We start from the raw sequence: 27,833 nt of genomic DNA on the forward strand, positions 1-27,833 counted from the left end.
TAGGGAGGTGCATTGAAACTATGACTGAAAAGCTTCACGGCACTCTGGATGGAGGAATTTTCAGAGCAGAGAAACTCTGATTTCAAGTTGAATCTGCAGCCCAAGAACAACGTATAACCTTCTAAGAGATTCCCCCAAATAGCTCATGGGGTGGGGGTTGGTTGGAATCTGCAGAGAAGATAAGCACGGAGCGTGCTTTCTCCGATATTTCTCTAAAAATCGGAGTGGAGACTTTAAGATCTGCTACTGCTGGGGCGGGTTTGTCATGCGATGTGAATGCAGTTTGTTAAATAGGCATGGCACTCGGCAGTTATTGCAAACAAAGACATGAGATCTTAAGGAACAAGTAACGTGAATCGGTGTAGACAAAACGGGACAAACCCAGAGCAGGCAGAGATTACACTGGCAGCAGTGCTTTGTTGAATGTATTGAATTGGAAGGAAAAGAGAGATTTAATTCCTCTGCTTTTAAAATAAACACAGGAGAGGATCTTCTTCATAATGAGCTGGAACTACAGCGTGCCATGTTCAGAAATGAGCATTGCCTCAAGGCGATGAAAACAATTCTCTGCAATATTTCATTTCAGGGACAAAAAAAAATGCGACTCCCTAGTCTATGATAAATATTGCGAAAAGCTCCATGCTGGCTTTATAGTGTGCATCACCACTCAGGGTGCCAATGGAAAGCACAGAGGCAGAGGGGTGGGAGAATGTTTTCAACACAGTCGTTGCCGCACATGGTTTAATGAAAGGAGAAGGGGAAAGAGTACTGAAGGCAACAAAACCAGGTGGCATAAGAGATTTTTATAAATGCAAAGAAGATTTTTTTTTTTCCCCAGGAAATAAAATTTGGTTGCTAATGGTTTTGCCATCTAGATAAGTAGTGTACTCAATTAACAACGTGCTCCATAGTAAAACACTGTTTTACAAATACTGCTTGTTGTTTCAGTATCTCAGTAACTGGGGCACATAGTCCTCAGTGAGAACTGTCATTTCATTGCTTCTCAGCTGGAAGTCTAATCTGATGACATAATTTGAAACCAGAAAGGCTGGATGGATAGGTACAAAAGTCTGAGAAATATAGGGGCCTTAAAATAATTTTCAAGTGCTCCTATCCCCAAGTTTTCCTTTGTTTTTCATTTAGAGAAATAGTTCCCTATTTCTGGACAGAATATGGTTTCCTTAAAGGCCTTTTATTTTTATTTTTCTATTATGTCATGAGCAACACTTCCTGGATGTCTTAACCTGAGTCAACAAAATGACGAAGGTACCAATTTCCTGATCTGTTCGTTTTGCTCCCTTTTCATGTCTTTTACATTTTCTGAATGTGGAAACCTGATACTGAGACTGGGAACACCTGGAAGCAAATTCATATTTCTGAAATAAATATTCAAATTCTTTTGCAACTGAACCATGAAAACTCACAGATTTGGGGAAAACAATAGCTTTGCATTCGTTATGTCCCGCAGCCTTAAGGAGTAAATTTTGCACCTATGCAGTGTGAGGAATTTCAGAGTTAGGGGTTTTAGTTCTTATAAGCAGAAGTACTTTCAGTCAGCCACATTGCAAAGAACTCTGTCCTTTGACACTACATTATTTTCACTTTGAAAATTATTTACAAATGCTAATTCCATGCCAAGACTGTACTAAGCAAGGCGGGCAAATAAAATCCCATTTTATGGCCTAGGGATCCATACAGAGATCACAAAGTGAAGGCTGAGAAAGGAGTCAGAAGAAGAGAGAAGATATCCAAGTCAAAATGGGAATTTGGGGGATTGTATTTCCCATTTATAACCTCAGCTTACTGCCTACTCTTCCTTATCCTCCCATCCTCTCCCTCTCTTTCTCTCTCTCTATTTCTCAAAATCAGTATAATTTTTCTTAAAATTTACTTCAATTTTGAAAAAGTTTTCATTCCAGTTTTCTGAGCCCAATGGCCTGAGCTACTCTTTAAGTTCCTCCCTGGAGTCTGTAAGCTCCTTGTGGTCAGGGAATATGTCTACAAGTGGTGTTGCATTGTACTTACCCAAGTGCTGAGTAAGTTGCTCTGCCCATAGTTAAGTGCTCAGGAAGTACCACTGATTGATTGATAGCAAGTCAGAGCTAGTCGATTGGGGCTTTAGTGTAGAGGATGCCTCCAAAATAGTTTATTTTCAGTAAAATGAGAGAATAGAACTGATGAATCTCAAGGGACCTGAAACACAGGCTTGGGAGAAAAGAAAATGGAAGGAAAAATTCCAAGTGGAAATCTCAGTTCATCGTCTGAGAGCAGCAAAGATGCCGACACCAGCCACAGTGAAAAGAAAAATGACAGAGAATAACAGTTCCGAGACTATGACAAAATGTTGTTTCCATTCAAGCAGGTGTAACGTAAGGGGAATGTTGCTAAACTCAATCTGTAAAACCCGGTTGTCAAGTTCACATTTGAAGATTGATCCATTCTGTTGTGCTATCAAAAATACTGCTTCCGGTCTCTCCTTTCCGTTTTATTCTCATTTTCCTCATTTCTTTCCATTTCATTCTTGCTAGCTTAGGTGCTACCAGTGAGCAGTGTAAGAGTGCTTAAGTACTTCCTGATGGCATTGTTAATGATCCAGGAACACTATTTCATTCTATCTCTGGATCAGTGGGCCCCTGACCCCAACATGAAAAGTGGGCTCATGTGGAACAAGATAGTTTCTTCTCTTAGTAAGAGGAACAGCTGATATTTCTTTGGGCATTTTGCAAAATGACTGTTTACATTTCTTTGAAAACAGTCCAACTTGAGCAGCTCGCATCAGCGTGATCTGTTTGCCTGGCAGACTTGGGAGCTTAATGCACACCAACCAAGGAGCCTTACCTAGAATCTTGCTTGCAGGAAAACCAGGGCAAATTTCAAATGTAAGCCTCTCTTTCTTTTTGTATTTAGTGGACTTACTTTTTCCCTCCTTTGTTATGACTGGGAATGGAACAGTCCCTTGCCAAAAGCTTCTAAAGGCCAAAAGAAAATGAAAAATGAACATATTTTCAACCTTTTACTTTTACTTTGTGCAACAGCAAGCTGAGTAAGGCAAAGAGGACAAAATCTCTTCATTTTCCATCAGAGTAAGCGGGAAAAGTATGCTCCTTAATCTTTTCAAAGAAAAATAACCATCCTCTGGTTGTAGATTTCTGATTCTCTGCCTCTATCCCCCACCCCTCCACCACACACACACACATTTTTAAAAAATCAAAAATGGCCTGAGCTTTTGTGAAACAGGAACTTCTCTCCTTCTAATCTTGACCTCACAAAGAACAGGTAGTCCTTAAAAGAAGAAAGACAACGGGATAACTGTATTTCAGATGGCGAGGAAAGGGAATCATTCTAGGTTTAATAACTTGAACATAGAACATTAGCATATAAACCTAAAAAGAAATATTTTTTTCGAAATGGGTGTTGCACTCTGAGACCATTTGTGAAGAATAAAACTTAGCATTAGATTCAACAAATTTCAATTTCTTACAGAATGGTAGACAGAATTTTAATGACTGTATATTGTAGTATATATCACTGACATAAACTTCCATGTGAGCAGGGATCATGTCTACCAACTCTACTGTATTGTACTCTCCCAAGCGCTTAGTATAGTATTCTTGAATATAGTAAGCTCTCAACAAATATCAGTGATTGATTCCATGTAATGCACCAGAAGAAGTACTTGTTTATGATGTTTATGTTGCTTTAAACACTGAAATGTTGAGTATAATGTAACGCTGAACTATTATACTGCTAATACACTGGTGATTTCCCTAAATTCAGTGTAATGAATATTGCAATAATTGAGAATGAAGAAAAGGAAGGCATTTTATTGTTAATCAAGGGCTTTATTGTCTCCAGGACATCTTAAATAAATGTCATTCTGTACTTAAGGAGCAGTGTTCAGCAAATTAGATGGTCAAATTCCTTTAACTAAAACATTATGGATAATCCCCTGATTAAAATGTCTCATTTATCTTAATATTTAGGCCTTGTTGATTCTTATTACCACTCTTCACTGTAATGAAAAAGTTAAGGGCCATTTTAAAAGAATCAACAGTCTGCAGGAGAGTAATGTATTTTTTTTCTGAGATAGCTCTTATTTGAATCGGTCAGAGATTCCTGGATGAATCTTCTCCATTCAGCTAGGAAAATAAATTAATTTTCAGTCTAGAGGGAATGGGTCATGGCAATAATAATACAACAGACCTTGATTAGGAAGAAGTGCATAAGAGAAGATATGTATGCAGAGCACTCTTCCACTAGACTGTAAGTTCGTTAGGGACTGGGAATATGTCTAATTCTGCTTTATTATCCTCTCCCAAGCATTAAGTACAATGCTCTGCACCTAGTAAGCATTAAATAAATACTATCTGTTGATTTATTCCCAGCACTCAGGAGATAATACTTGATTAGGATGCAAGGATCCTGCTCTTGAGGAGCATTTAGTTTAATTGGGGGGAAAATCTAATAGGGGGAACATAGAGAAATAAGGCTTTGAGATACTCAACTAATGCCATCTACGAAAACTAGAATTTATGTCACTGATAAAATTTGTGAATCCTAGATAACTTTAATACTAAAGCTGAAAAGAAATGATTGAATGTGAAAACCAGTTTATGTTGGATGTTGGTTGTTTATTAGAAACTCCTGTGTATACGTTAGGAATTTTGGGCCAATCAGCATCTGGCAACAGGAGTTAAGAGGATTGCTGGCTGGAGAGCTGGAGAAATAACAATAATAATAATAATAGTAATTGTGGTATTTGGCAAGCACTTACTATGTGCCAAGCACTAGGACAGATACAATTAGAGGAGATTGGACAGAGTCCCTATCCACAAAGGGTAATCTGCAGTCTAAGAGGGAGGGAGAACGTGTATCGAATCCCCATTTTACTGATGTTTAAATAGAGACGCAGAGAAGTAAAGTGACTTGCCCAAAATCGCACAGCAGGTAGGTGGCAGAACCCAGGTCACCCGATGAAACCAAGAGAGCTGGAGAAGATGGAGGGAAAAGGAAGAGAGGTGGGGAAAAGGCAAGCCCTCCCATGGCTTTTCACTGTTAATAATCAGTGGTGCTTATTGAGAGCTTACTTTGTGCAGAACACTCTACTAAGCTATAGGGAGGGCACAGTAGATTTAATGGAACGGATCCCCGCTGTGTCTCTTTGCCTCACCTCTCTTGCCTCTTCAGTCCCCAGATCTCTCTCTCTCCAGCTATGTCACCTGCCATAACAGCTCCCACTCTGCACCACTGCTATCTCCTGTCATTTCATTAGGCTTTTGAAAAGAGTGTGAACATTGGGCATGTGGAAATCCTGGTCCCCATCAAGCCTCCATTCTATTACTTATGCTTAACTAGGAAATATTTCTGTTTGGGACCAGTAAATAGTAACATGTTCATCTTGCTGACAAAATCAATGACTCTCCTTGTTTTATTTCTAGTTTTCATTCTCATCCCTTGGGAAAGACATCGTAGGGTATACCTTCAAAACACCCAAGATAATCAATCAATAAAGAAAGAAACTGTAGATTAGAGAAGTGAGTATTATTATTCTTACTTTTCACATGAAGATGCAGTTGAAGGGAAGACAGCAATTCTAGGGCTGTTTCTCTACGTTAGACCTTGTAATATTCAGTATTGAGCCACGACGATCTGAGGATTCCAAGCAAGACAAGCATTAAATGTACCTGCTTTCTTGAGATCACAGTGACCATTGTGGAAAAGTAAAGGATTTTCTCCTTTATGAAAAACCCTGAAGCAGAAAAGTACCTTTGCCTCATTTGGAAGTCGCTGCGATACAGGGATATTTAAATGCCCTCAAGTAATCTAAATTAGCTTGGGGAAGGGCGCTGCCAAGACATAGTAAGTAGAGAAGCAATGTGGCCTAGTGGAAAAAGCATAGGCCTGGAAGTCAGAGGACCTGGGTTCTAATCGCTGATCTGCCACTTGTCTGCTCTGTGACCTTAGGTAATTCACTTAACTTTTCTGTGGCTCAGTGTCCTCATCTGTGAGATGGGGATAAAGTACCTGTTCTCCCTCTCTCCCTAGACTGTGTCCCTTGTAGGTCAGGGACTGTGTCTGATCTGCTTATCCTGTATCCACCCCAGTCGGCGCATGGTAAATACTCAATAAATACCATCATTATTAAATCACTTTGACGGGTCAGAAAATAAAAAGTCTTCCAAAAGACCAACGTTTTGAAAACAAAATCAATCTATCAATCAATTGTATTTATCGAGCGCTTGCTGTGTGCAGAGCACTGTACTAAACCCTTGGGAGAGTATAATGTAAAAGAGTTGGTAGACTCATTCCCTGCCCAAAGATGAAATTTCAAGCTTATTTTAAATTCTGCAGGTCAGCAATATTTTTGTGTATGCTCAGTGTCACGGACCCTCTATATTTCACTGCCTCGCACCCTTAGGCATTAGGGTTTTGAACACCATTGTTAGGGAAATCATGTCTGACCTATTTGCTGTGCCTGGAGCTCGTCTATAACGTTTTTTGCCTCCCTTCCCTGATAGAAAGAGTGTACTGATTATGCATGAGTTTCTTTGCATTGGGAAGGGCCATTAGCGACAGTTTGCCAACACCATGACTTGACTTCTACCGGGGAGGCAGTTTATAGATTTTACATCTCTCTAACTGAGATTTCTGATTCCTAGACAGGTCGCCTGGAGGCTCTTCCTGGAGGCTTTGGCTGCTTAGGACACAGATTGTAATCACAGTAATTAGCACTGAATTTTCAAGTTCTGCTCTCGATCTTGACCTCGTAGCATTTAGCCAGCGTGTACACAGCTGGATCAATGGCAGGAATTGAAAGGCTCGGTTTCCTGGCTGTTTGCTATAACCTGTTATGGACACCTGCTCTGAAGAAGCCGAGCGGTGTGGTAAGCAGAGAGAGGGAAGGGGAAAGGAATACATCGTGCGAACGATGCTGATGAGAACCGTGCCAACGAGAACTTGAAGAGAGAAGGAAACAGAAGGCAAATTGTAATGGAAAGTTTATGTTTCTATTTCTCTCTCTTTTTTTTTTTTGGAGCCAAAAGCTTTGATCAGGCTTGCATTGAACACCCTTTCTGAAATTTTCACATGCCCTTTTAAAGGTTTATATCGGTTCTCTGGGGGAGATCCTCCTGTGTATCTTAATCTGATAGCTGCCAGACTAGAGTTTTACCAACTCCAAGCAGGAACTTACTGTGACGAGTACTAATAATTTGGTATTTAAAGGCGTCCCTTCGAGTGGTTTATCCTAAATGAGGCAACCCGCAAAACGTAGTACCAAAAGACAGGTGCAGGTTTTTGAAATGAATTGCCTGGGAAGTTTGCTTTAATAGTTGATGAAACACAGAGTCAAAATTGCACCATCAATCGGGCATTAATGGAGTGGCCATTTCCTTCAGATAACAGTTCCTTTAAATTTATCGGTGTGCAAGTTAATAATGTTGGTATTTGTTAAGCGCTTACTATGTGCAGAGCACTGTTCTAAGCGCTGGGGTAGACACAGGGGAATCAGGTTGTCCCACGTGGGGCTCACAGTCTTAATCCCCATTTTACAAATGAGGGAACTGAGGCACAGAGAAGTGAAGTGACTTGCCCACAGTCACACAGCTGACAAGTGGCAGAGCTGGGATTCGAACTCATGAGCCCTGACTCCAAAGCCCGTGCTCTTTCCACTGCGCCACGCTGCTTCTCGAGTTCCACGGTGGACTTTCAACTAAATTGTTTTATCAGTCAATCATATTTCTTGGATATTTACTGTGTGCAGAGCACTTGGGAAAATACAAGAGTTGATGGACTTGTTCCCTGCCCACAAGGTACTTACAGGCTAGAGGAGGAGAAAGACATTACTACAAATAAATTTATAGATATGTACATAAGTGCTGTGGAGTTGGAGGGGAAATGAATAGCAAATGCCCAAAGCGCACAGATCCAATTGCATAGATGACACAGAAGAGAGGAGGGGTAGGGGAAATGAAATGTGGAGATTAATGATGCAGTAATGCTAAGGCAATAGCTGGGTATTTGTTGAACAAAATAGTTATGCCCAATAATGTCCAAAAGAGTGCTTTCTGGTATAAGGTAGCTTATGTTTTAGGTGGGGTTTTTTGTCACTCTCACCCACCAGAATTGAAGCAAGTCACCAACCCTTCATTCACCCACTGAAGGGATTGCCTTTGGGTGTATTTGAATAATGATCAAAAGCTAAGAGTTTCCTTCAACAGTAGAAGAATGCTTCTTTCCCATTTAATTGACTTGTACTTCTACAAAATACTCTCGACTTTACGAAGCCAGTGCGTATACGAAGGGGCATTTGTTTAAACCTAGACTCTTGTGATTTAGAGTTAAGTATTCCCCTCTATTATCATGCTAATTTATGACATTTCCTACAACTTGGACATTTTAATGCATGTATAGATGAGTGATAATTCAAATGTATAATTATAAGAAAAATAATCTGTGTTTGTGTTGCATAATTTTAATATAAATGGATCTTAATTTTCTCAGTGTTACAGCCTCACGGCTTTAAAAAGTTCTTGTGGTACGGATATTTTTGCACACCGCAAAACTCTCATCTTATTCTTGTTGCTTCCCTCTTAAATTCAGAGATGGTTTGATTTGCAGCTGACTCAACCCTAAAAATCGGCCAAAGTGGTGCTTTGAAATATTTGTATTCACTCATACAATAGATTATTTTGATAACCTTATGCGTAAAACTTTTACATCTGTAAAAGTTATGCTGTCAGAGTGTAAGTTTCCTGTGGGCAGGGAATGTGTCATCACTTGCTTGTTTGTACACCTCAAGCATTTAATACAGTGCATTGGACCCGGTGCTACTAGTACAAGTATTACTCACTACTACTGTTCCTACTTAGCCCAGTTTTCTAGGAGCATTAGTGCCCTTGCTATTTTTTATTTCGTTCGGTTTCCTTACACGTCGGGCAAGCTAATAATTGTGGTATTTGTTAAGTGCTTACTATGGGCCAGGCACTGTATTAAGTGCTGGGGAAGATAATAATAATCGGGTGGGATATAGTCCCTTTTCCACATAGGACTCCCAGTCTCAATCCCCATTTTACAGATGAGGAAACCGAGGCCCAGAGAAGTTAAGTGACTTGCCCAAGATCACACAGCAGACAAGTGGCAGGGCTGAGATTACAACCCAAGTCCTTCTGACTCCCCGGCCTATGCCCTATCCACTGATGCCTGGCTCAGCCCACAATGGGGTAACTTTATCACCTGCCTATTTTCCAAAAAACTCTTACTTTGGAATAAGTTTGGCCACTTGGCTGGTTATTTTGTTTAAGCGAAAGAAACCCTGTTGTAATTTAATCAGCAATCCGTCGTATTCATTGAGTCCTTACCGTGTGCAGCGAACTGTACTGAGCGCTTGGGAGAGTACAATAAAACAGAGTTGGATATATGTTGTTATTTCAGCTTTTAGTCACATGTCTGTCAAATATTTGTGTTTTTACTAAAATGAAGGATTTAGCCGAGAATGAAATTGACAGAATTTAGCTCCCTTCATTCAGTCCTGTTTATTGAGCGCTTACTGCGTGCAGAGCACCAACCATCTTTTATAAAAGACTTTTGCGGGGGCAGTAGGGATGGGCAGCTTCTTTTTAACATGCGTCATTATTTTCAAAAGCCACACAAGAAACCCAAGTGACCTAGGACTTGTTGGGTAAATTGGAGATTTTCTTTTTTAGTTATTAACATTAGCCTTTACAGATTGTTGTTAATTAAATGGAAGACTTTTTGAAAGTTTGGAATACATTTCTAAAGTAAATGTCACATATTTGGCTTTTTACTATCAATTACCATGGCATCAGACATGCCATAAATTTACTCCGCATTTTCGTGTGAGTTCAGATTTTTGTCTTTTGCACTTCTTGCAGTGCTTACATACCATTTTGCACTAAAGGGGCAATCCCGTTATTTGCACCCACTTTTTCTTATTTTTAAGAGTTTTCCCTTTTTCCTCTTTAAGACTTAAATTGTTTGTTTTCCTCTTCTTCTTTCCTCCCACCTCAATACGGTTAGGAGTTGTGGTGTTTTGTCACTTCAGACTTTAGCTGTTCCTCCTCTTTTCTTTTGCTTTACAATACCACAGAGAGAGGGGTTTTTTTTTTTGCATATTCCTCCCCTTCCTCTGTGAGATATTGTTGCTGACCAAATTTAAAACACTACAGTATTTAGGATCCCTGTGGTGCCATTTTAAGTATTTGAACCTGCAAAGTGCCCCAAGCAATAACTACCTGAATTGCTTTTAATTACACAATATAGCTGCATCATTTTACTTCAGATTCTTTTTGATTGATGCTGTAAAGCAATTGTAACCATGGATGATGGGATTAAGTGCCTCTTGAAGTGACTTTAGCTTCTTGTGGGAACAAAGGGAAAGAAGAGAACACTTATTCTCTCTTTGAGTGAGCAGCCTTTTTTTCACTTGCTATATAAAGAAATACAATTAACAAACATTATCCCCAGAGGTAAATTGAAATGTACATGCAGACAAGAACTGCTCTTGACTGCAATTAGACATATATGATCTGAGGTATTTTGGCCATTCATTAGAGCTAATTGTTAGAGAAACAAGACTACAGAACAAATGATTAAAATGTTAGTACCATAACTGGGATTATTAGCATGTGTGATAAAATGCTTGCTCTGCAGCTGTAACCAATAAAACTCTTCGGAAAGTAGCTCTGATTAGACAAACACTTAGTTTGACTCAGTTGTGAGCTATTAGTGTTTGCACAAGGCCTGCGGGTGTTTATTAAAACAACTTATATCTTAATTAGTGGTGATGATGATGCAAATGTTGACATTCTGTAATTTAATATCCTTCTCGTTTGGTCGGGCCTTTGGGTTGATTTTTCATGTCGACTCAGGCCAGATAAATCATGACAAATAGAACGCTTCTGGGTGAATATTTGGGTACTGTTTCTCTACTATGGCTTCCTTAGAAGGTTGAAGAGTGTGGAGCAAGTGTCAGAATCAATCAATCAATCGTATTTATTGAGTGCTTACCGTGTGCAGAGCACTGTACTGTGTACCTGGGTAAATAGTGTTGGTAGACAGGTTCCCTGCCCACAAGGAGCTTACAGTCTAGAGGGCTGTAAGTTAATTTCATTTTGTTGACCTCTGGTTTTCGATCGCCTTTCCCATCTTGACCAGTATTAAAAGAGAGATCCACTTTGACCTCACTTCAGCAGGACCAGAAAATTGTGTTAAGTTCACAGATCTTGCCCATTTTATTTTCCTAGCAGTGATACTAAATAAACTCTCCTGAGAGTTCTGGCTCGGAAAGACTTGGGTTAGACTGGAGTCAGTTCTGCACTTGGCCCCAGTGGCTCAAGGGATCTTAGCCTGCCACCTACCTACGCTTCTGCATTTCCTAAAATAAGTAATAATGAACTACGGAAAGGAAGGGAAGGCTGGGTATGCTTGGAAGGGGGTCGAGGTGTGGTTTCATGTTTTTATACTCAGAATTCGTGCAATTTCAATAAAATCATGTAATAATGATAATTATGATGTTTGTTAAGAGCTTACTATATGCCAGACACTGTACTAAACACTGGGGTGGATACAAGCAAATTGAGTTGGGCACACATTCATTCATTCAATCGTGTTTGTTGAGTGCTTACTCTGTGCAGAGCATTGTACTAAGCACTTGGAAAGAAACATTCATTCATTCATTCAGTCGTCTGAGTGCTTACTCTGTGCAGAGCACTGTACTAAGTGCTTGGAAAGTACAATTCACATTGGGCTCACAGTCTCAATCCCCATTTTACAGATGAGGTAACTGAGGCACAGAGAAGTGAAGTGACTTGTCCACCGCCACACAGCAGACAAGTGGCAAAACCAGGATTAGAACCCAGTACCTTCTGACTCCCAGGGCCATGCTCTATCCACTATGCCATGCTGCTTCTATAATAGTTGTGGTATTTAAGCGCTTACTATGCGCCAGGTATTGTATTAAGCGCTGGGGTGGATGCAAGCAAATCGGGTTGGACACAGTCCCTGTCCCTTGTGGGGCTCATAATCTCAATCCCCATTTTATAGGAGAGGTAACTGAGGCACAGAAAAGTGAAGTGACTTGTCACAATTGAAGTGACTTGCCAAGGCCACAAAGCAGACAAGTGGTGGAGCCGTGACTAGAACCCATGGCCTGCTGACTCCCAGCCCCGATCCACTATACTACGTATCCTTTGGGATGTGACATGTTGCTTCAACAGAATGTTAAGTAATATTTGCCAAGGAGATGAAAGCAAGAGGGGAAGGAGGATGGGGGATAAAAATAGAGAAGAAACAGTTCTCACTTCTGTGCTTTGTGTGTCATTAATTCAGTTTAGTACCTATTTAGTGAAGAAAGCAAACCCTTGGCTGCTTTACATTAGATGATAAATTTACCAAACTCCTCTAATTGAAACAAAACAATCCCTTAAATCAAAAATAGCCTGCTGTTTGGATTAAAAAGGTTTTATTGAGAACTAGTGCCTACAGTGTACTAAAACACACTTAAAAAAAACTATTCTTTTAGGAAAATATCACCCTGATTACATCCATATGTTTCACTTTAATTTTCATCACTTAGCTCTGAATAATTAAGAAAGAGGAAAAAACAATCTTAGTCGTATTGTAGGTCCCACACAATCAAAGCCACATACGCACACACGTGGTTCGTGATCACAGCTTGTGTTCACAGCTTTCGTGTGTGTGGTGAGGGCCTGGCAATTAAACTCAGACTGTGTTTTTTTAAAAAAATTATTCAGCGCTAAAGAGATCAATATTAAAACAAAAAAGTGAATTGGAATAATGAAGAGGACAGTTGTTAACCAATTAGCAGAATTTCAAACTATGTAACATTTTGGCCTAAACTGCTTGACTTTGTCACTTTACAGGAATTTGTAAGTGAATCCGGGAAAGAAGGGTGTTACATTAACACACATCACTGTTATCCCTTTCTGCCTCTTTCAAAGCAACAACAACATGTTGTCACCCTAGGAGAAATACTTAATAAAAGTTGCAAGACCACTTTTTAGATGGAATAATATTCACCCCTTATTTATTTTAATGCTTTGGGAGTTTTTATGGCCATACCCTTCCGTACCATAGCTGATATTTTTAAATCCTAATTGATACAGTTTGCACCTTTAGAATCAAAAATAATTTTAGAGAATTCAGGTCCCATCTGTGAGGATTGGGCTATCTTCTTGCAGAATTTTGGAAAACTCAAAGAGGTTGATTATTCTAGCTCAGAATTGCTCAGCCTATGCTCCAATTATGAACAATATGATCCACAATGAGCCCGAGGTAGAACTTTGTGCATTCGGAGAGAAGCGGTGTGGCCCAGTTGAATGACCACGGGCCTCGGAGTCAGTAGACCAGGGTTCTACTTCTGGCTCCACCGTGTATCTTTTGTGTGCCTTGAGCAAGTCACTTCACTTCTCTGTGCCTCAGTTACCTCATCTGTAAAATGGTATTAAGACTGTGAGCCCTATGGAGGACAGGGACTGTGTCCAACCAGATTAGCTTGTATCCACCCCAGTGTTTAGTACAGTGCCTGGCACATAGTAAGTGCTCAACAAATGCCATAATTATTATTATTATTATCTACCCTAGAATTTAGTACAGTGCCTGGAGCATAGTAAATTCCAAATACCATTAAAAACATGCAAAGGCTAATGGGATCACTAAAGGAACAGCTCCCCAACAGTTTCCAATGCTGTACACACTAAGGTGTTCGTTTATCTGTTGTTTGAATCACCAACAGTCACGCTAATTTAAAGTCAGGTGTTACCGTCCTGCTGATGACCTATGGAAATGAGAGTTTGCTGTCTGCATCCCAATTGATCACTCTTGATTTCTAAATCTGACTTGAAAGCCTCAGTCAATGGTTTCCTCCAGATATCACTGTTACCTGTTACAGGCTGAGGATAGGCATCCACTAATGTAAACAATGCCTGAAGAGGCAAAAGAAACTCAGTTTATCTTGTCATTTTTAAATTAATTATGGGTTTGCCCAAAGCCTTATGTAGTGGCTTGACAGGTGATCCATCTCTATGTCCTCTCCTCTGGGATTACACTTTAATTCTCATCTAACAAATCTCTGTAAGTAGATGATGTGCAATGACAGTCATCTCCTGTGCTTTAAACACCTTCTCGGCAACACTTCAGTTCACCTACTTTGCTTCTTCCATGTGCTTTAGAAAAGCCATCGGAGAAACAGAATAGAAGAAAGTAACATTATCAACTCCTATTTGTTTAGTGACAATCGATACCTATTCTCCCGCCTACTTAGACTGTGAGCCCCATGTGGGACAGGGGACTCTGTCCGACCTGATTAGTTTGTATTTACTCCAGTGCTTAGAACAGTGCTTGACACAGAAGAGGCGCTTAACAAATACCATAAAAAAGTGGCATGGGTTCCCATGTTGACCTCCACATCTCACCAGAAAAACCTCTCTTTCCACCTATTCCCCCCTTCCACTTTTGTTCTCCTCCTCATCCTTCTTTACTCCAGCTCTTCCTCCTCTCTTCTCTCTCTACCACACGCAGACCCAGAAATCAGAACTCAGCACAGCACAGTCTACCCAGATTACCATATGCACTCACCTAATCGCCACACATTTTTGCATAATTTTTGAAACCTTAAAACAGTGCAGGTGCAAATATACAGGGAATTAAGTCTAACAATATAGGGAGATAAAGAAAAAAGAGAAGAAAGAAAGGAAGAGGGAAGGAAGAAAGGAAAAGAAAGGAAAGAAGGCATTTGAGACTATACTTCTTATGCCTCCTGCACTCTTCCAAGTGCTGCATACAATCAGGACTCAATGAACCGTAGTAACCCCCATCTCCCTTCTCCTTTTCCGCCTCCAGAGTTCACTCACCTCTGTTAGCCTGGCTCCTTCTCTTCCTTCCCGAGAGTTTATATGTTTCTGTGAGCCCGTATCCACTGGTGTTCTAATCCTACTTATCTTCTTACCCCTGTGCACTACTATCATGGTTGTTGAGAGTAATGGTTTATTTCTTTCTCAATGATCAGAAAGGCAGTTAATCTGCCAACTATGTTGGACTGTACTGTCCCAAGCGCTTACCACAGGGCTCTGCACAAAGTAAGCACTCAATAAATACCACTGAGGAGGGGGAAGAAAATATGCAAGTGAATGTGGCATATTGTCTTTCCCACTTCAAACCCAAATAGGGAGCTTTACAGAAGAAAGAGAATCATTTCCTTTCCCAAGGTACTGCCTAAGATCCATTTACTAGTCGTCCCCCCCCCCCCCCCCCCCCCCCGGAACTATTACTAGAAGTGCATCTGCAATTCTAAATTCATAATGCCCGTTTTTGCTTTGTGAAAAAAATTTGGCCCCATTTCAACATCAGAACTACTCCACTTCAGACAGCAGTAGTGTCCCCTTTCTTTTCCTAAGGCTGAACTCATCTCACGTGACTCTAGAGGCAGTGTGCATTTGTTGGCCTTTTTGTCCACTTCATTAAGTTGAAATACATGGGGGAATATTTGTTAAATCTTCCTTTTAATTTTGAAGTGAAATGGTCACGGGGAAGAGCATTCATGTCTTGATAAGCTGTTTTTCCCTGTGTATCCTCCAGAGTCTGGGAGAGTCTCTGATCATCATCTTAGCAGTTTGCAGAGGCCCTCTTGCCTACACTTTTTTTTATGGTATTTGGTAAGCACTTACCAGGTGCCAGGCATTGTACTAAGTGCTGGGTAGTTACAAGCTAACAGTCCATGTCCCCAGGTGAGGCTCCCCATTTTTACAGATGAGGGAACTGAGGCACAGAGAAGTGAAGTGATTGCCCAGGTTCACTCAGCAGATGTGGTGAAGCCGAGATTAGAATCCAGGTCCTCTGACCCCCAGGCCTCTGCTCTTTTCACCAGGGCCACCTTGCTTCTCTAAGAATATCCGGTCACAACCCCGTTGAAGATGCTCTGAGGTGGAGGGGAATAACAAAAGTTCACTTGTCCCCAAAGTCATCCAAGCAGTGCTGGCAGCAGTGCAATAAAGATCCAGTTCAGAACTAAGATAATAATAATAATAATAATGGTAAGCGCTTACTAAGTGCCAAGCACTGTACAAGGTAATCAGGTTGTCCCACATGGGGCTCACAGTCTTAATCCCCATTTTACAGATGAGGTAACTGAGGCCTAGAGAAGTGAAGTGACTTGCCCAAGGTCACACAGCTGGCAAATGGCAGAGCTGGAATTAGAACCCACGACCTCTGACTCCCAAGCCAGTGCTGGTTCCACGAAGCCACATTGCTTCTTTACTTGGACAACAGTATTCCGATGAGTGGCCAAGTGGCTTTCTTCATTTTATTGTTTTTATTCTCGGATTTCCTTTGCCATTAGACTCTGCCCCATAAAAACAAGATGATCTCTCCTCAGCTGGCATTCTCTCTCTTATTTAGAGAAAGGTTTTCTTTTTTGGTTTGTTTTTTGCCACAAAGTAAAGCTTTTGTTCTCATCAAGCCTATCCCCATTCATGTCTTTTACAGGAAAGTCTCTTTGGCAACTGAAGTTTGCAGAACTGGAATTTGTTCCAAGGCTCCCCACAAGTATATTCCCAGGAGAGCTGTGCTGTACGTACCCGGAAATGATGAAAAGAAAATAAAGAAAATTCCATCGCTGAATGTAGATTGTGCAGTACTGGACTGTGAGGATGGTGTGGCGGTGAACAAAAAGGTAAAACCTGCAACGTCTTCTTTGGAGAAGGGAGGAATGGTGACATCTAAGGACCTTCCAATTAGTTGTCCTGGAAGGAACAGTATTCATCTGGGGGCAAGGAGGGATGAGAGGGAAAGGGAGGAGAGCCTTACTATTCGCTGCTGACTTCTGAGGTTGTTTTTCCCATCCAGACGAGATAAGGGGCTGTGTCTTTTTTTGGAAAGTGGGATGATTTCTCTGAGTTTGCTTGTTTGTTTGTGTAGGTGCCGGTGTGTACTTGTTTATATTCAGGTGCATTTCCCCATGATGTAAATTGTGTTTTAAAAGCAAGTCGAGCCCTTCAGGAACCGTACAGGAACTCTTTCAAGTCCGAAAGTTTCTGTTAGAAAATTACCACTTTAGGATCCGTAATTCTGATTTGACAATTTTCATAGCCTCCTCTCCCGTCTCCACATTTCATAGAAAAACATGGGCGCAATCACAAAGATAGAAAACATTCAGCTTCTGTAAAGATGTTTCTACTGTTGGATATTCAGAAATTGAGATTATTCTGTATCGTAGTTGTCTGTCTTAGACCCCATGAGGTTTCCATTGTGCAGAAGACACCAAATTTTCTCCATTTTACTTCTGGTACAGTATAGTTTTTAAAGTTGTTTTTCAAAGTTGTAAATCATCACTAATTGATTTCATCTTATCTGCCACAAAACTGGAGATCCTTGCTGTTTCAGCAGACCTGGTTTAATTTTTAAGCTGCAGTTGTGGGGAATCCCTCTGCTTGGGCCCAAATCTCTCCCTGTTTTGACAAAATTGATTTCTCTTCCAGTATTTGAAATTTATTAGAAAAATGCTCCTCTTTCTGCCCCATGGTTCACTTCAACCAGGTTCTCCTACAGCCTTGGAGTCTATAATGCTGATAATGTTTTAAGCATGTCTTTTTCTTCTCATTTTGGATTTAGAAAGGAAAATGAATCCACCCTTCTGGTTATTTTCTAACTTGTAGACACATCACCAATTTTGCTAATTCTTCCTTAGGTTTAGGGATGAGGGAACTAAGGAAGATGAAAGTGTGATGGGGTAATAGCAGTAATGTTTTTTGAGCACCCACTTGATGAAGTGCACTGTACAAGGTGCTTGGGAAGTGTGGAATAAAAAAGTGACTCGTTCCTTGCCTACAAGGAACTTGCATTATACATATAAACACATTTACAGGAGCAATTAAAATAAATAATTTATTGTACAGTTGAATAGACCTATATAAGCTTGTCATGGGCAGAGAATGGGTCTTTATTGTTGTATTGTACTCTCCCAAGCGCTTAGTACAGTGATCTGCATGCAGTAAGGGCTCAATCTATATGACTGAATGAAAAAAGTGCTACAGATGGGTATAAATAAGCTCAAAAGTGCTGGAGTTGGTTGGGTTTATATGGAACAATATGCCGGGAAATTAATCAGGGAAGGCTTGTTGGTGCAGGTGGTATTTTAAGAGGGCTTCAAATGTCAGGAGAGTTGTGGTCTGTCTGATTTGGAAAGAGAGGAAGTTCCAAGCAGAGGAATGAGGTATAGAAGTCAGGAGTTAAAAAGTGAGGAATGTACTTCTGATTTGGGGGTATAGACTGACCGGTTGCCAGCAGCTTGCTACCCTACATTGATTCCACACCAAGCAGAGGAACACCAGGCCAGCCAAGTCTGTTGACGGGGAGGTCAGGAGCGATAGAAACGGCAGCAGCTCTGCTTCCCACAAGTCTCTAAGGACTTAAAATCTGCAGTTCTACTTTTGATTTTCCAAGAATAATCTGTGAATTAAAAAGCCAGTTTGGTCAGGATTAACCAGTAGGTATGGCTGAGGAAAACCAACTAAGAATCTTAGCTACTGTCTTCTTTATTACCACCATTTTCTTCTGAGACACGTCACTCCTTGAAATATTTTTCAAGACCTTTGCTTGGTCTTGAATGACGATTCAGCTTTTCAGTGGATTAAAAGTTTTAAACGTCATCCAGAGTTGGTTGCAGGGTGGGGAGGAGTAAATGGAGATGCTAAGTTTGGCTTATCACTCGTGAGAGGATCATCATTCTTCTCACTCCAACATGCACACCTCACTTCACACTGAGATTGGACACTGTGAGGTGTTAATCAATCAGTCATATTTGTTGACTACTTTCTGTGTGCAGAGCACTGTAATAAGCACTCGCGAGAGTACAATATAACAGATTTGGTAGGCACGTTCCCTGCCCACAAGGAGCTCACAATCTAGTCAGGGAGACAGATATTAAAATAAATTCTGGTTATATACATAAGGGCTGTGGTGCTGAGGGTGGGGTAAATAAAGAGGCCAAATCCAAGTGCAAGGTAGAGGGTGTAGGGAAATGGGCTTAATCAGGAAAGGCCAAATGATTGTCATTTGGATATGAAGGAGGAGGAAGTTTCAAGCCAGATGCAAGATTTGGACTCTTTTCCCCGTCCTTTTCCATGATGAGTCAGGAGGAAAGTTGATCCTGCTGAGGCTGCTGGGAAATGTGACCTCCATTCAGGGTGGCAGGAGGACCAAGGGTCAGCAAGATTTTCATCCACTGTGGTACTTATTTATTTCCGGTTCATATTGGATATGTCCTTGCTGTTCTGCCACATGAAATAGGCACTGATGGGAGGCTCATTTGAATTTGGACCATTGCCCTGCCACTTGAAGTCCTTCTTTGGATTGAAGCAGGAATTGTCGGGCCCATGGGAAGCTGTATGGCCTTATAGAAAAAGCACAGGACTGGGAGTCTTGGCTCTGCCACTTGCCTGCTTAGTGACCTTGGGCAAGTCACTTACCTCCTCTGTGCCTCAGTTCTCTCATCTGTTAAATGGGGATCAAACACCGTACTCTCTCCCTCTTTGACAGTAAGTCCTATGTGGGATGGGGCTAGTGTCCGATCTGATTATCCAGTTTTTGGCACAATGCTTGGCACATAGTGAGCACTTAGAAGATGACACAGTTATGACTGTGGAGAGCCTAGCACAAGACAGATAAGAAGAGTTGAAACGAAGAGCAGAAATGATAGCTGTCTACCTATCTACAACCACCATCACTGACACTCTGCCTCTGGGGCCTTCCCTCCATGGTGCGTGCAGAGAAACCCTGGCGAAGACTCCAAAGAGTGGTCCCAGTCAATCAATCAATCCATGGTATTAGTTGGGCACTTGTGTAGAGCACTGTACTAAGCGCTTGGAAGAGTACAACATGATAGAGATGGTAGGGGTGTTCCCTGCCTACAGGAGCGTACGGCCAGGGAAATGGCATCAGGAGGGAATCTTGTTGGCTGCCATTTCTCTGCTCTTACTGGTTTATGTCTGCACTGAGTTGAGAACAGTGTTTCTGTGAATGTTTGAGAGAGACAGAGACAGAGTGTGTATATGTGTAATTGGGACTCTAGACTGTAAGCTCACTGTGGACAGGGAACATGTCTACTAACTCTGTTTTACGCTCCCAAATGCTTAGTACAGTGCTCTGCACACAGTAAGTATCCATCAAATATTGTGGATATATTTGTGTGTGTACGTGGGTGTGTACTCATTAAATGCCAATGATTGATTGTGTCTGTGTCTCTGTGTGCTTGTGTGCCTGCACATTTGCCAAGAGAGAGCTGGAATGTCAAGTGTTTGTTTAACCGCTTGTGTCGTTTGCACATGCTGCATACAGTAAGCACTTAATAAATACCACCGATGATGATGAAAGGGGTGGCTTTATCTCTTCACCACCTGTAGGCACACATTTATGCTACCCCTTAGGGGTTTTTTTAAATTTTTACAATTTAAACAACTGTAAGACTGTTATTCTTCCATAAAAAGTGTTCACTCTCGGTGGTACAAACCCTCTGCCGGCAGCAGCCCCACCCTGAGCTTAACAGTGATCTAAGAGCAGAACAGGTCTCTCGGTTGGTGCTCCGGTAGGCCAGCTCCCGGGGAATGTTCTCCTTCTCCGGCTGTCCACAAATTCCTTCCCTCACCTTTCTGCCTCTCCCTCTCACCCCCAACCTTGGAACAGTCCTGGACCATTCTGCAGATTTGTTGAAGGGGTTGGCATCCTGCTAGCCAAAGATTGTTTTTTTCAGTCATTATTACCATCTGCTCCTAGAGTTTTTCCAGCTTTTCTACTGGAAAAATTCCCATAGAATTTCACAGGATGCGAATGCAGCCCATTATTTTGGTGTTCAGTGGCCAGAACTTAACTACGTTTCCCTGTGATTGATTATACATTTGCATTATGTTTTCCATATTAAAAAAAGTTATATTGTGTAATAGAGGCCATTCGTGAGCTAGCCCACTTCCTAGCAGCTGTTACTTAACTTTCTGAAGTTCAAACAAGAGGAAATCAGTCGGGATCAGACGCTCAGGCCGGGCCACACACTTTATGAGGGGAGACCCCTTCAGGGTGGGCACGGGGGGATTTCACAAGAAGTCGGTCTGGGCCTCAAGTTGGCTTCACAGAGAACGTTGCATGTAGTTTCTGGAGGCAGGTGATGGTCTTATTCCCACCTTCCTGCCTTGTGATCAACTGCGTGGCGAGGTAGTGGGAGAGGTTGGGAGAGGTTGGGAGAGGTTGGCAGAGGAAAGTGTAGTGGCCTCCACCTCCTCTCTTCAGGGAAGAGGAATCCAGGTAGGAAGCTTCCACTTCTGAGAACACTGAGCTAAGCTTTTGGGAAGCAGCTTGACCTAGTGGACAGGGCTTAGTCCTGGGAGTCCGAGGACCTGCCTTCAAATCCTGGTTCTCACACTTTCCCCTGCTATGTGACCTTGGGCAAATCAGTTTGCTGCTCCGTGCCTCAGTTTCTGCATCTGTAAAATGGAGATTTAATACTTTTTCTCCATCCCCTTAGACTGTGAGCCCCATGTGGGACAGGGACAGTGTCCAATCTATCTGATTATCTTTATATCTATCCCAGCGCTAATTACAGGGCTTGGCAAATATTAAGAGCTTAACAAAGCAAGGTGGGCAAGACCAGAGCTTGTACCAGAGTGGTAGCTGCTTGAGTGGAGAGGAAAGGGTGAATCTGGGATATGTTGGGCTGGAAAACCCGACGGGATTTGGCAGTAGATCGAATGTGAGAGTTGAATGGAGAGTCAAGAATGACACTGAGGTTTCGGCTTCCATGATGGAGAGGAAGGCAGCATTGATGACTGAAGTGGAAGAGTTATGGGAGGAGTCGGTTTAGGTGGAAAGATGAAGAGTTATGCGAATTATGTTTTAGATATTACAGTGGCTGGCATGTAGTATCATAGAGAAGCTATGAGTGGCTTAGTGGATAGACCACGGGGCTGGGAGTCAGAGGACCTGGGCTCTAATCCCGACTCTGCCACATATCTTTTGTGTGACCTTGGGCAAGTTACTTTACTTCTCTGAGCCTCAAGTTACCTCATCTGTAAAATGGGGGTTAAGACTTTAAGACCATGTGGGACAGGGACTATGTCCAACCTGATTAACTTGTATCTACCCCAACACTTAAAACAGTGCTTGGCACAGTAAGCGCTTAACAAGTACAATTTAAAAAAAGTGCCGAACAAGTACCATAACCATCATCATATGTTGAGTTCGAGGTGCTGGCAGGACATCCAAGTGGAGATGTAGCCGAAGCAAGAGGAGATGTAGGATTTCGGATCAGGTAAGAGGTCGGGGCTAGAGAGAGAGATTTAGTCATCACCCGCAGAAAGGTAGCAGAAGCTATGTGAGCAGATGAGTTCTCCGAGACAGGGAGTATAAAGCGAGAATCCACCTATCAGTTGTATTTATTAAGCACTTACTGTGTGCAGAGCACTGTACTGAGTGCTTGTGAAGAGAAGAGGACCCAGTACAGAGCCTTGGGAGACACCCTTGTTAAGATATATATATATATAATAATGTGTATATATATGTACACATATCTGTAATTCATTTTTAATAATGTCTGTCTCCCTTTCTGGACTTTAACTTTGTTGTGGGCAGGAATCATGTCTGCCAACTCTGTTATTTCACACTCTCCCAAATGCTTAGTACAGTGCTCTACACACAGTAAATGCACAATAATACCATCGATCGATTGATTGAGGTTGTGACACGTAGGAGAAGCCACCAAACAAAACTAAGAAGGAGTGGTCAGAGATGTATGAGGAGAATCAGAATAGAACTGTGTCAACAAAATGGAGTCCTGTGAGCATTTCAAGAAGGAGGGAGGGAGTGACCCACGGTGTCCAGTCCGGCGTAGAGATGGAGGAGGCTCAGGACGTGGGACAGCCCCTTGGGCTGGGCAAGGTCACTGATGACCTTGGGAGAGAGCAATCTCAGGGGCCTGATGCAGTAGTCAAGGCCAGTACATGTCACACACTTGGACTACTGTGGTGTCCATTTGGATGGACAGCAAAGGACAGATTTGGGAACCGAAGCGATTTGGCAACAGTCTGACTGTGGTGTTTCAAAGAGAGGGAGAAAGTCAAAGATTAGCACATCTAGTCAGCCAGGGGTGCTTTGCTGTGTCCAAAGCAGCGTACTAAGTGTTTGGGCGAATGCAAATCAACAGAATTGGGGAGGCACTCCCTACCTACATGGAGCTTACATTCATTCATTCATTCAGTGGTATTTATTGAGCACTTATGTGTGCAGAGCACTGTACTAAGCGCTTGGAATGTACAATTCAGCAACAGATAGAGACACTCCCTGCCCAACAATGGGCTCACAGTCTAAAAGGGTTACAGACTAAGTCCTAGAGATAAGGGATCATCCAGATGGAGCCACTGATGATGTACCCAATTCTCAGTTTCTAACCCAAACTGGACAGCCCAAGCTGGAGCTAGTGAGTCCAAGGCAGCCCAGGATCCTGCCTAATTAACCTACTTAACTGTAGAGTTAGTCTGAAATGCCTCAGAAAATGGAGGATGCTTTCTAATAGATAGGTACACACATGCTCTCTGTCTCTCTCGCAAACACACACATTTGGCTAAATTTAACATTCTGTGGTGCTGTCACTTTTGTTGAAACAAATTAGTGGACTAGCGAGGTGTGTTCCGCCCCTAGGGAGGAAGTTAACCAATGCTCAAAGAATGATTAAATGTATATACAGGAGCCTGGGGAGCTGACTCCTCTTCAATAGGTGTGTGAAATTGGGATGGGAAGGCTCCTCTCCCCAGTGTCTTGCCTTTATTAAAAGACTTAGTCGCTTGGGAGATTTCTTCAATAGGAATTAGGGTGTCTCTGAGTCTTTTTGGTGCAGTGTGGGAAGCTGAACTGTCATTGGGTTCTCTGCAAGGTCTTTTTGATCCTGAAAGGTTCTGATACATATCTTTTTTTAAAAGTAGCAAAGTGTTTTCACTCCTTTATTAATCCTCCGTGGCCTCATACAACCTTTCCCTTCAGAAAGGTAATGGTGAAAAATAGAAGTTTTTTTTTGTTCACATTGTTTTATTCTTCAAACCAGCCGACTTCTACATGCAAGGATTCAAATATTTCTATTAAGGTCATAATAGTCAGCAATTTTCCATTTAATGAGCTCAACAAAGTCTCTTTACTAAAAGACACAGGCTTTAAATTGCCATTTTCTTTTCTGGCCCTGCCTAAGTATCCAATTAAGTGTGTCTTAAGTGTGATATGATACAGTATAAACCACTACTGTCAGAACTGAGCCTAAAAACTAAAATAGATCATTAAGCCTCTGCTCAAAGTAAAATAAAACAAGAAAGCAGATTTACAGGAAAAAGACCTAGTTAAAAATGAACACAGCCATGCAAACTGTAGCACTTTCCATTCAAGTCCTTGAAGATTTAGCTTGGGGAGATAGCCTTATTTTACTTACCTCCTCCAAATATAAATGCTAATAAAAGTGTTTCCTCAGTATTACAGATCACCTCCAAGTGACATAAATAGCTTTCCGCATGCTTTGGCTTAGCCCTATAATTCTAAAACAAAATACAGAGAAAACATAAGCAACGTAAGTGAAGAACAAAGTAACGGAATCTCTCAGGATTACATTTCCTTAAAACAAACCTCATTTTCTTTTTATCAGGTGGCAGTAATAAAATGAGTAATAGCTTCTTGTAAGTCATCTTTTAGCTTGTCAAAAATAATTTAGAAGTAATTGCACACGCATAAATGCTGATTAATCATTAGAACCAAGAGCCTCCACATTGGCTGAGGTGAGCTATCGCCCCGAAAAAATTGGAACTACAGGGTCTCAGCCCTGGCTTCCCCTCCAGAGCCTCAGATGAGGTGGATAATGGTAGTTAGCATCCCTCAGGGCTGCCATATCTCTGGCCCAGGCATAGCCGGCCCAGACCAGGCTTGTGAGCCCTATGTGATACATGTACTGTATCCAACCCGATTCGCTTTTATATACACCAGCGTTTGGTACAGTGTCTGGCACAAAGTCAGCGCTTAATAAATACTACAAAAAGAAAATAAAGTTGAAGAGTGTTTTAGTCCCTATAATTTCCCCCCAACAGGCGGCAAGAGGTCATCTCGCTTAGTTCTGGGGCTGTGACTGATCACCTGAACTGAACATAGCCCATCTGCTCCATTTTGCCATATCTGTTTTTCCAGGGGTGGAGAGTGGGGACTTGTAACCAAACCTAGTTTCCTTGAGTTAACTTTCTTTTTTTTTTTTTCCAATTTTTTTTCTCCTCTTTTTCTGAAGTAATCTTTTGGGGCAGGTGGTCTGCAGTGATTGGTACAGAGTAACTGCTTAACGACTACCACAGTAGTTATCATTATTAGTACTACATTGGTCTCATCTGACCATACTAAAGGAGCACAGTGCTCTGCATATAATAAGAGCTCAATAAATACAACTGAATGAATGAGTCTCCTCTCCCCATAGCACTTAACGCTACATATTTTTATACTCGGTTCATTTCCCTTCCTGGAATTTATTGTAGTGTTTCCCTCCCCTGCTAGAATTTATTGGAGCACATGCCTACTGGTACTCTTGTACTCCCCCATATGCTTAGTACAGTGCTCTGCACAGAGTAAGTACTCTGACCTCACATCCCCAGGTGGCCCTATTAAATGGACAGTAAGGCAGATAGTGGCATATAGTGAGTGGATGGTGTTCAGCCTAGCCCCTAGATGGTAGCAAAAACTCCTGGGCTAGGAAAGCCCTGTTATATTATCACTGCACTTAACTACTGCGCCAGAGAGCTAACAGATTGAGAATAAAAGTTTCACACTGAATGAAAGGTAACTGGTCGGTCTCCTTTCCAAACCCCTACAATCTATAATAAAGCTGAAGATTAGTGATTGGGTTAAAATGTCCCCAAGAGTGATTTACATGCATCCTCTGATGAGATTTTATACAGCCTGAAAAACATTTATGAAAATAAGAAGAAGAAAAAGAAGAAGAAGAAGACTTATTGTGCTTAAAAGGAATAAAATACTTTCAGGTGTTAAAGATATTTGTTCATTACTTTATTACATTTTATTATGCATCTGTCAGCGAGGGAGTCCTACCTATTAAGTATCTCCCTGGACTGTCACTTTTGGAAGCTCTGACTTATACAGATAATACTTGGGGGGGAGTCAATATGTTTTCTGTAAAGAGAAGTCTGCCTCACTGATATGCTGGAGTTCTTTGAATGGATAATAATAATAATTATTATGGTATTTGTTAAGCACTTATTATATGCCAGGCAGTGTACTAAGCGCTAGGGTGGATACAAGAAAATCAGTTGGACACAGTCCCTGTCCAGCATGGGGCTCACAGTCTTAATCCCCATTTTACAAAAGAGGTAACTGAGGCAAGACTTGTCCAAGGCCACACAGCAGACAAGTGGTGGAGGTGGGATTAGAGCCCATTACCTTCTTATTCCCAGGCCTGTACTTTATCCACTGTGCGATGGATAGACAGGTTTGACGGACTTCCCCTTAAAAGTTTTTAGAATATGGCATTCTCAAGGGATTGGAGGGAATGTCCTATCGTGGACCGATAAATGGATCATTCTTCCTTTGTCAAAGCAATAGTACAATAAAAACAGTAGGACACTGTGACTAAGCAAGCAGATTTTCAGGCTCCTCATGGTTCAGAGTCCAGCAGTTACAGGCCCAACTACAGCCTTCTCAAAATCGGGGACTGTGTCTATTATATTGTTATATTGTACTCTCCCAAGTGCTTAATACAGTGCTCTGAATACTGTAAGTGCTCAGTAAATACGATCGATTGATTGAAAATCATAAAAGTTGAGAAGGCCTCGGGCTGCTGCAGTTTCCTCACCTTCTCAGGCTGGAGCTGCAACTGATCGGCAGTCCCGATAGGTTGGCAGCGTAGTACCATGTTTTGCACTCAGTAGATACTTAATAATACCAATGATTGATCAACTGATTGACTGATTTATTTAATGGCAGGAAACAGGTGTAACAGGTATAAACAAACAGGGCCTCCTAGTGATAGAAACTAGGTCATGTTTTATTTATCATTTTCTTAAATCATCTGAAACAAGGAGTGAACAGTGAAAGCTCCAATTTTGCAGATGATTCAAGTTCTTCCAGGCGGTTAAATGCTGTGTTGATGGAGATAAACTGCCGGAAGATATCAGGAAGCTGAGAAAGAGAATAGAACATTGGCAGATGAGCTTCAGTGGGAGCCAATGTAAAGTAATGAAAGGAAAAATAATCCAAATGCCAACCACATGATGATAGACTCTGAGCTATCAGCTATGACTTAAGAAAGAGATCTTGGAATTACTGTTGACTACTTTTTAAAATTGTTATTTCGGTGTGTAACAGCAGCCAAAAGAGCCAGTAAAATTCTGGGCATCGCCAGGCAGTGCAGAAAAGGACAATTGAAATGATCAGAGGGCTGGAACAGTTTCTGAACAAGATTAGTATTTTTCAGTCTGGAAAGATGGAGACTGAGAGAGCATGTGATCGCAAAGCTCTCCCATGTTCTATTTTCTATGGTATCATGGAGGAAGTGGACAAGACAAACTGTTGTTCACCAATTCCCACAACATCAGGATGAGAGGCCACACTTTGAAGTCTGAAGTTGGTAGGTTGAAGACATGCATAAGGAAATACTTCCTCACACAATGAAAGGTGAACACCAGGAAGTTGTGCAGGCTGGAGACATTAGTAATCTAAAAAAAGGATTTGGATGAATTCATGAAGAACTCATGTTTATTATTCCAGTTGGCTTAATTTTCTAATTT

At 41.5% G+C, this 27,833-nt stretch overlaps 1 protein-coding gene across 3 annotated transcripts in view; it reads left to right on the forward strand.

Annotated features, from left to right (window-relative positions):
• Positions 1 to 27,833, forward strand: part of CLYBL (citramalyl-CoA lyase) — a 95,702-nt gene that overhangs the window by 4,866 nt on the left and 63,003 nt on the right. For all 3 annotated transcript variants that reach the window (XM_007671996.3, XM_007671990.2, XM_007671981.2), the window contains exon 2: positions 16,522 to 16,708. In XM_007671996.3, coding sequence (XP_007670186.1) covers positions 16,522 to 16,708 — 187 coding nt within the window. The remainder of the gene's footprint in view (positions 1 to 16,521; positions 16,709 to 27,833) is intronic.

The sequence above is a fragment of the Ornithorhynchus anatinus genome, chromosome 10 (assembly GCF_004115215.2).
Source record: "Ornithorhynchus anatinus isolate Pmale09 chromosome 10, mOrnAna1.pri.v4, whole genome shotgun sequence".
Classification (NCBI taxonomy): Eukaryota; Metazoa; Chordata; class Mammalia; order Monotremata; family Ornithorhynchidae; genus Ornithorhynchus; species Ornithorhynchus anatinus.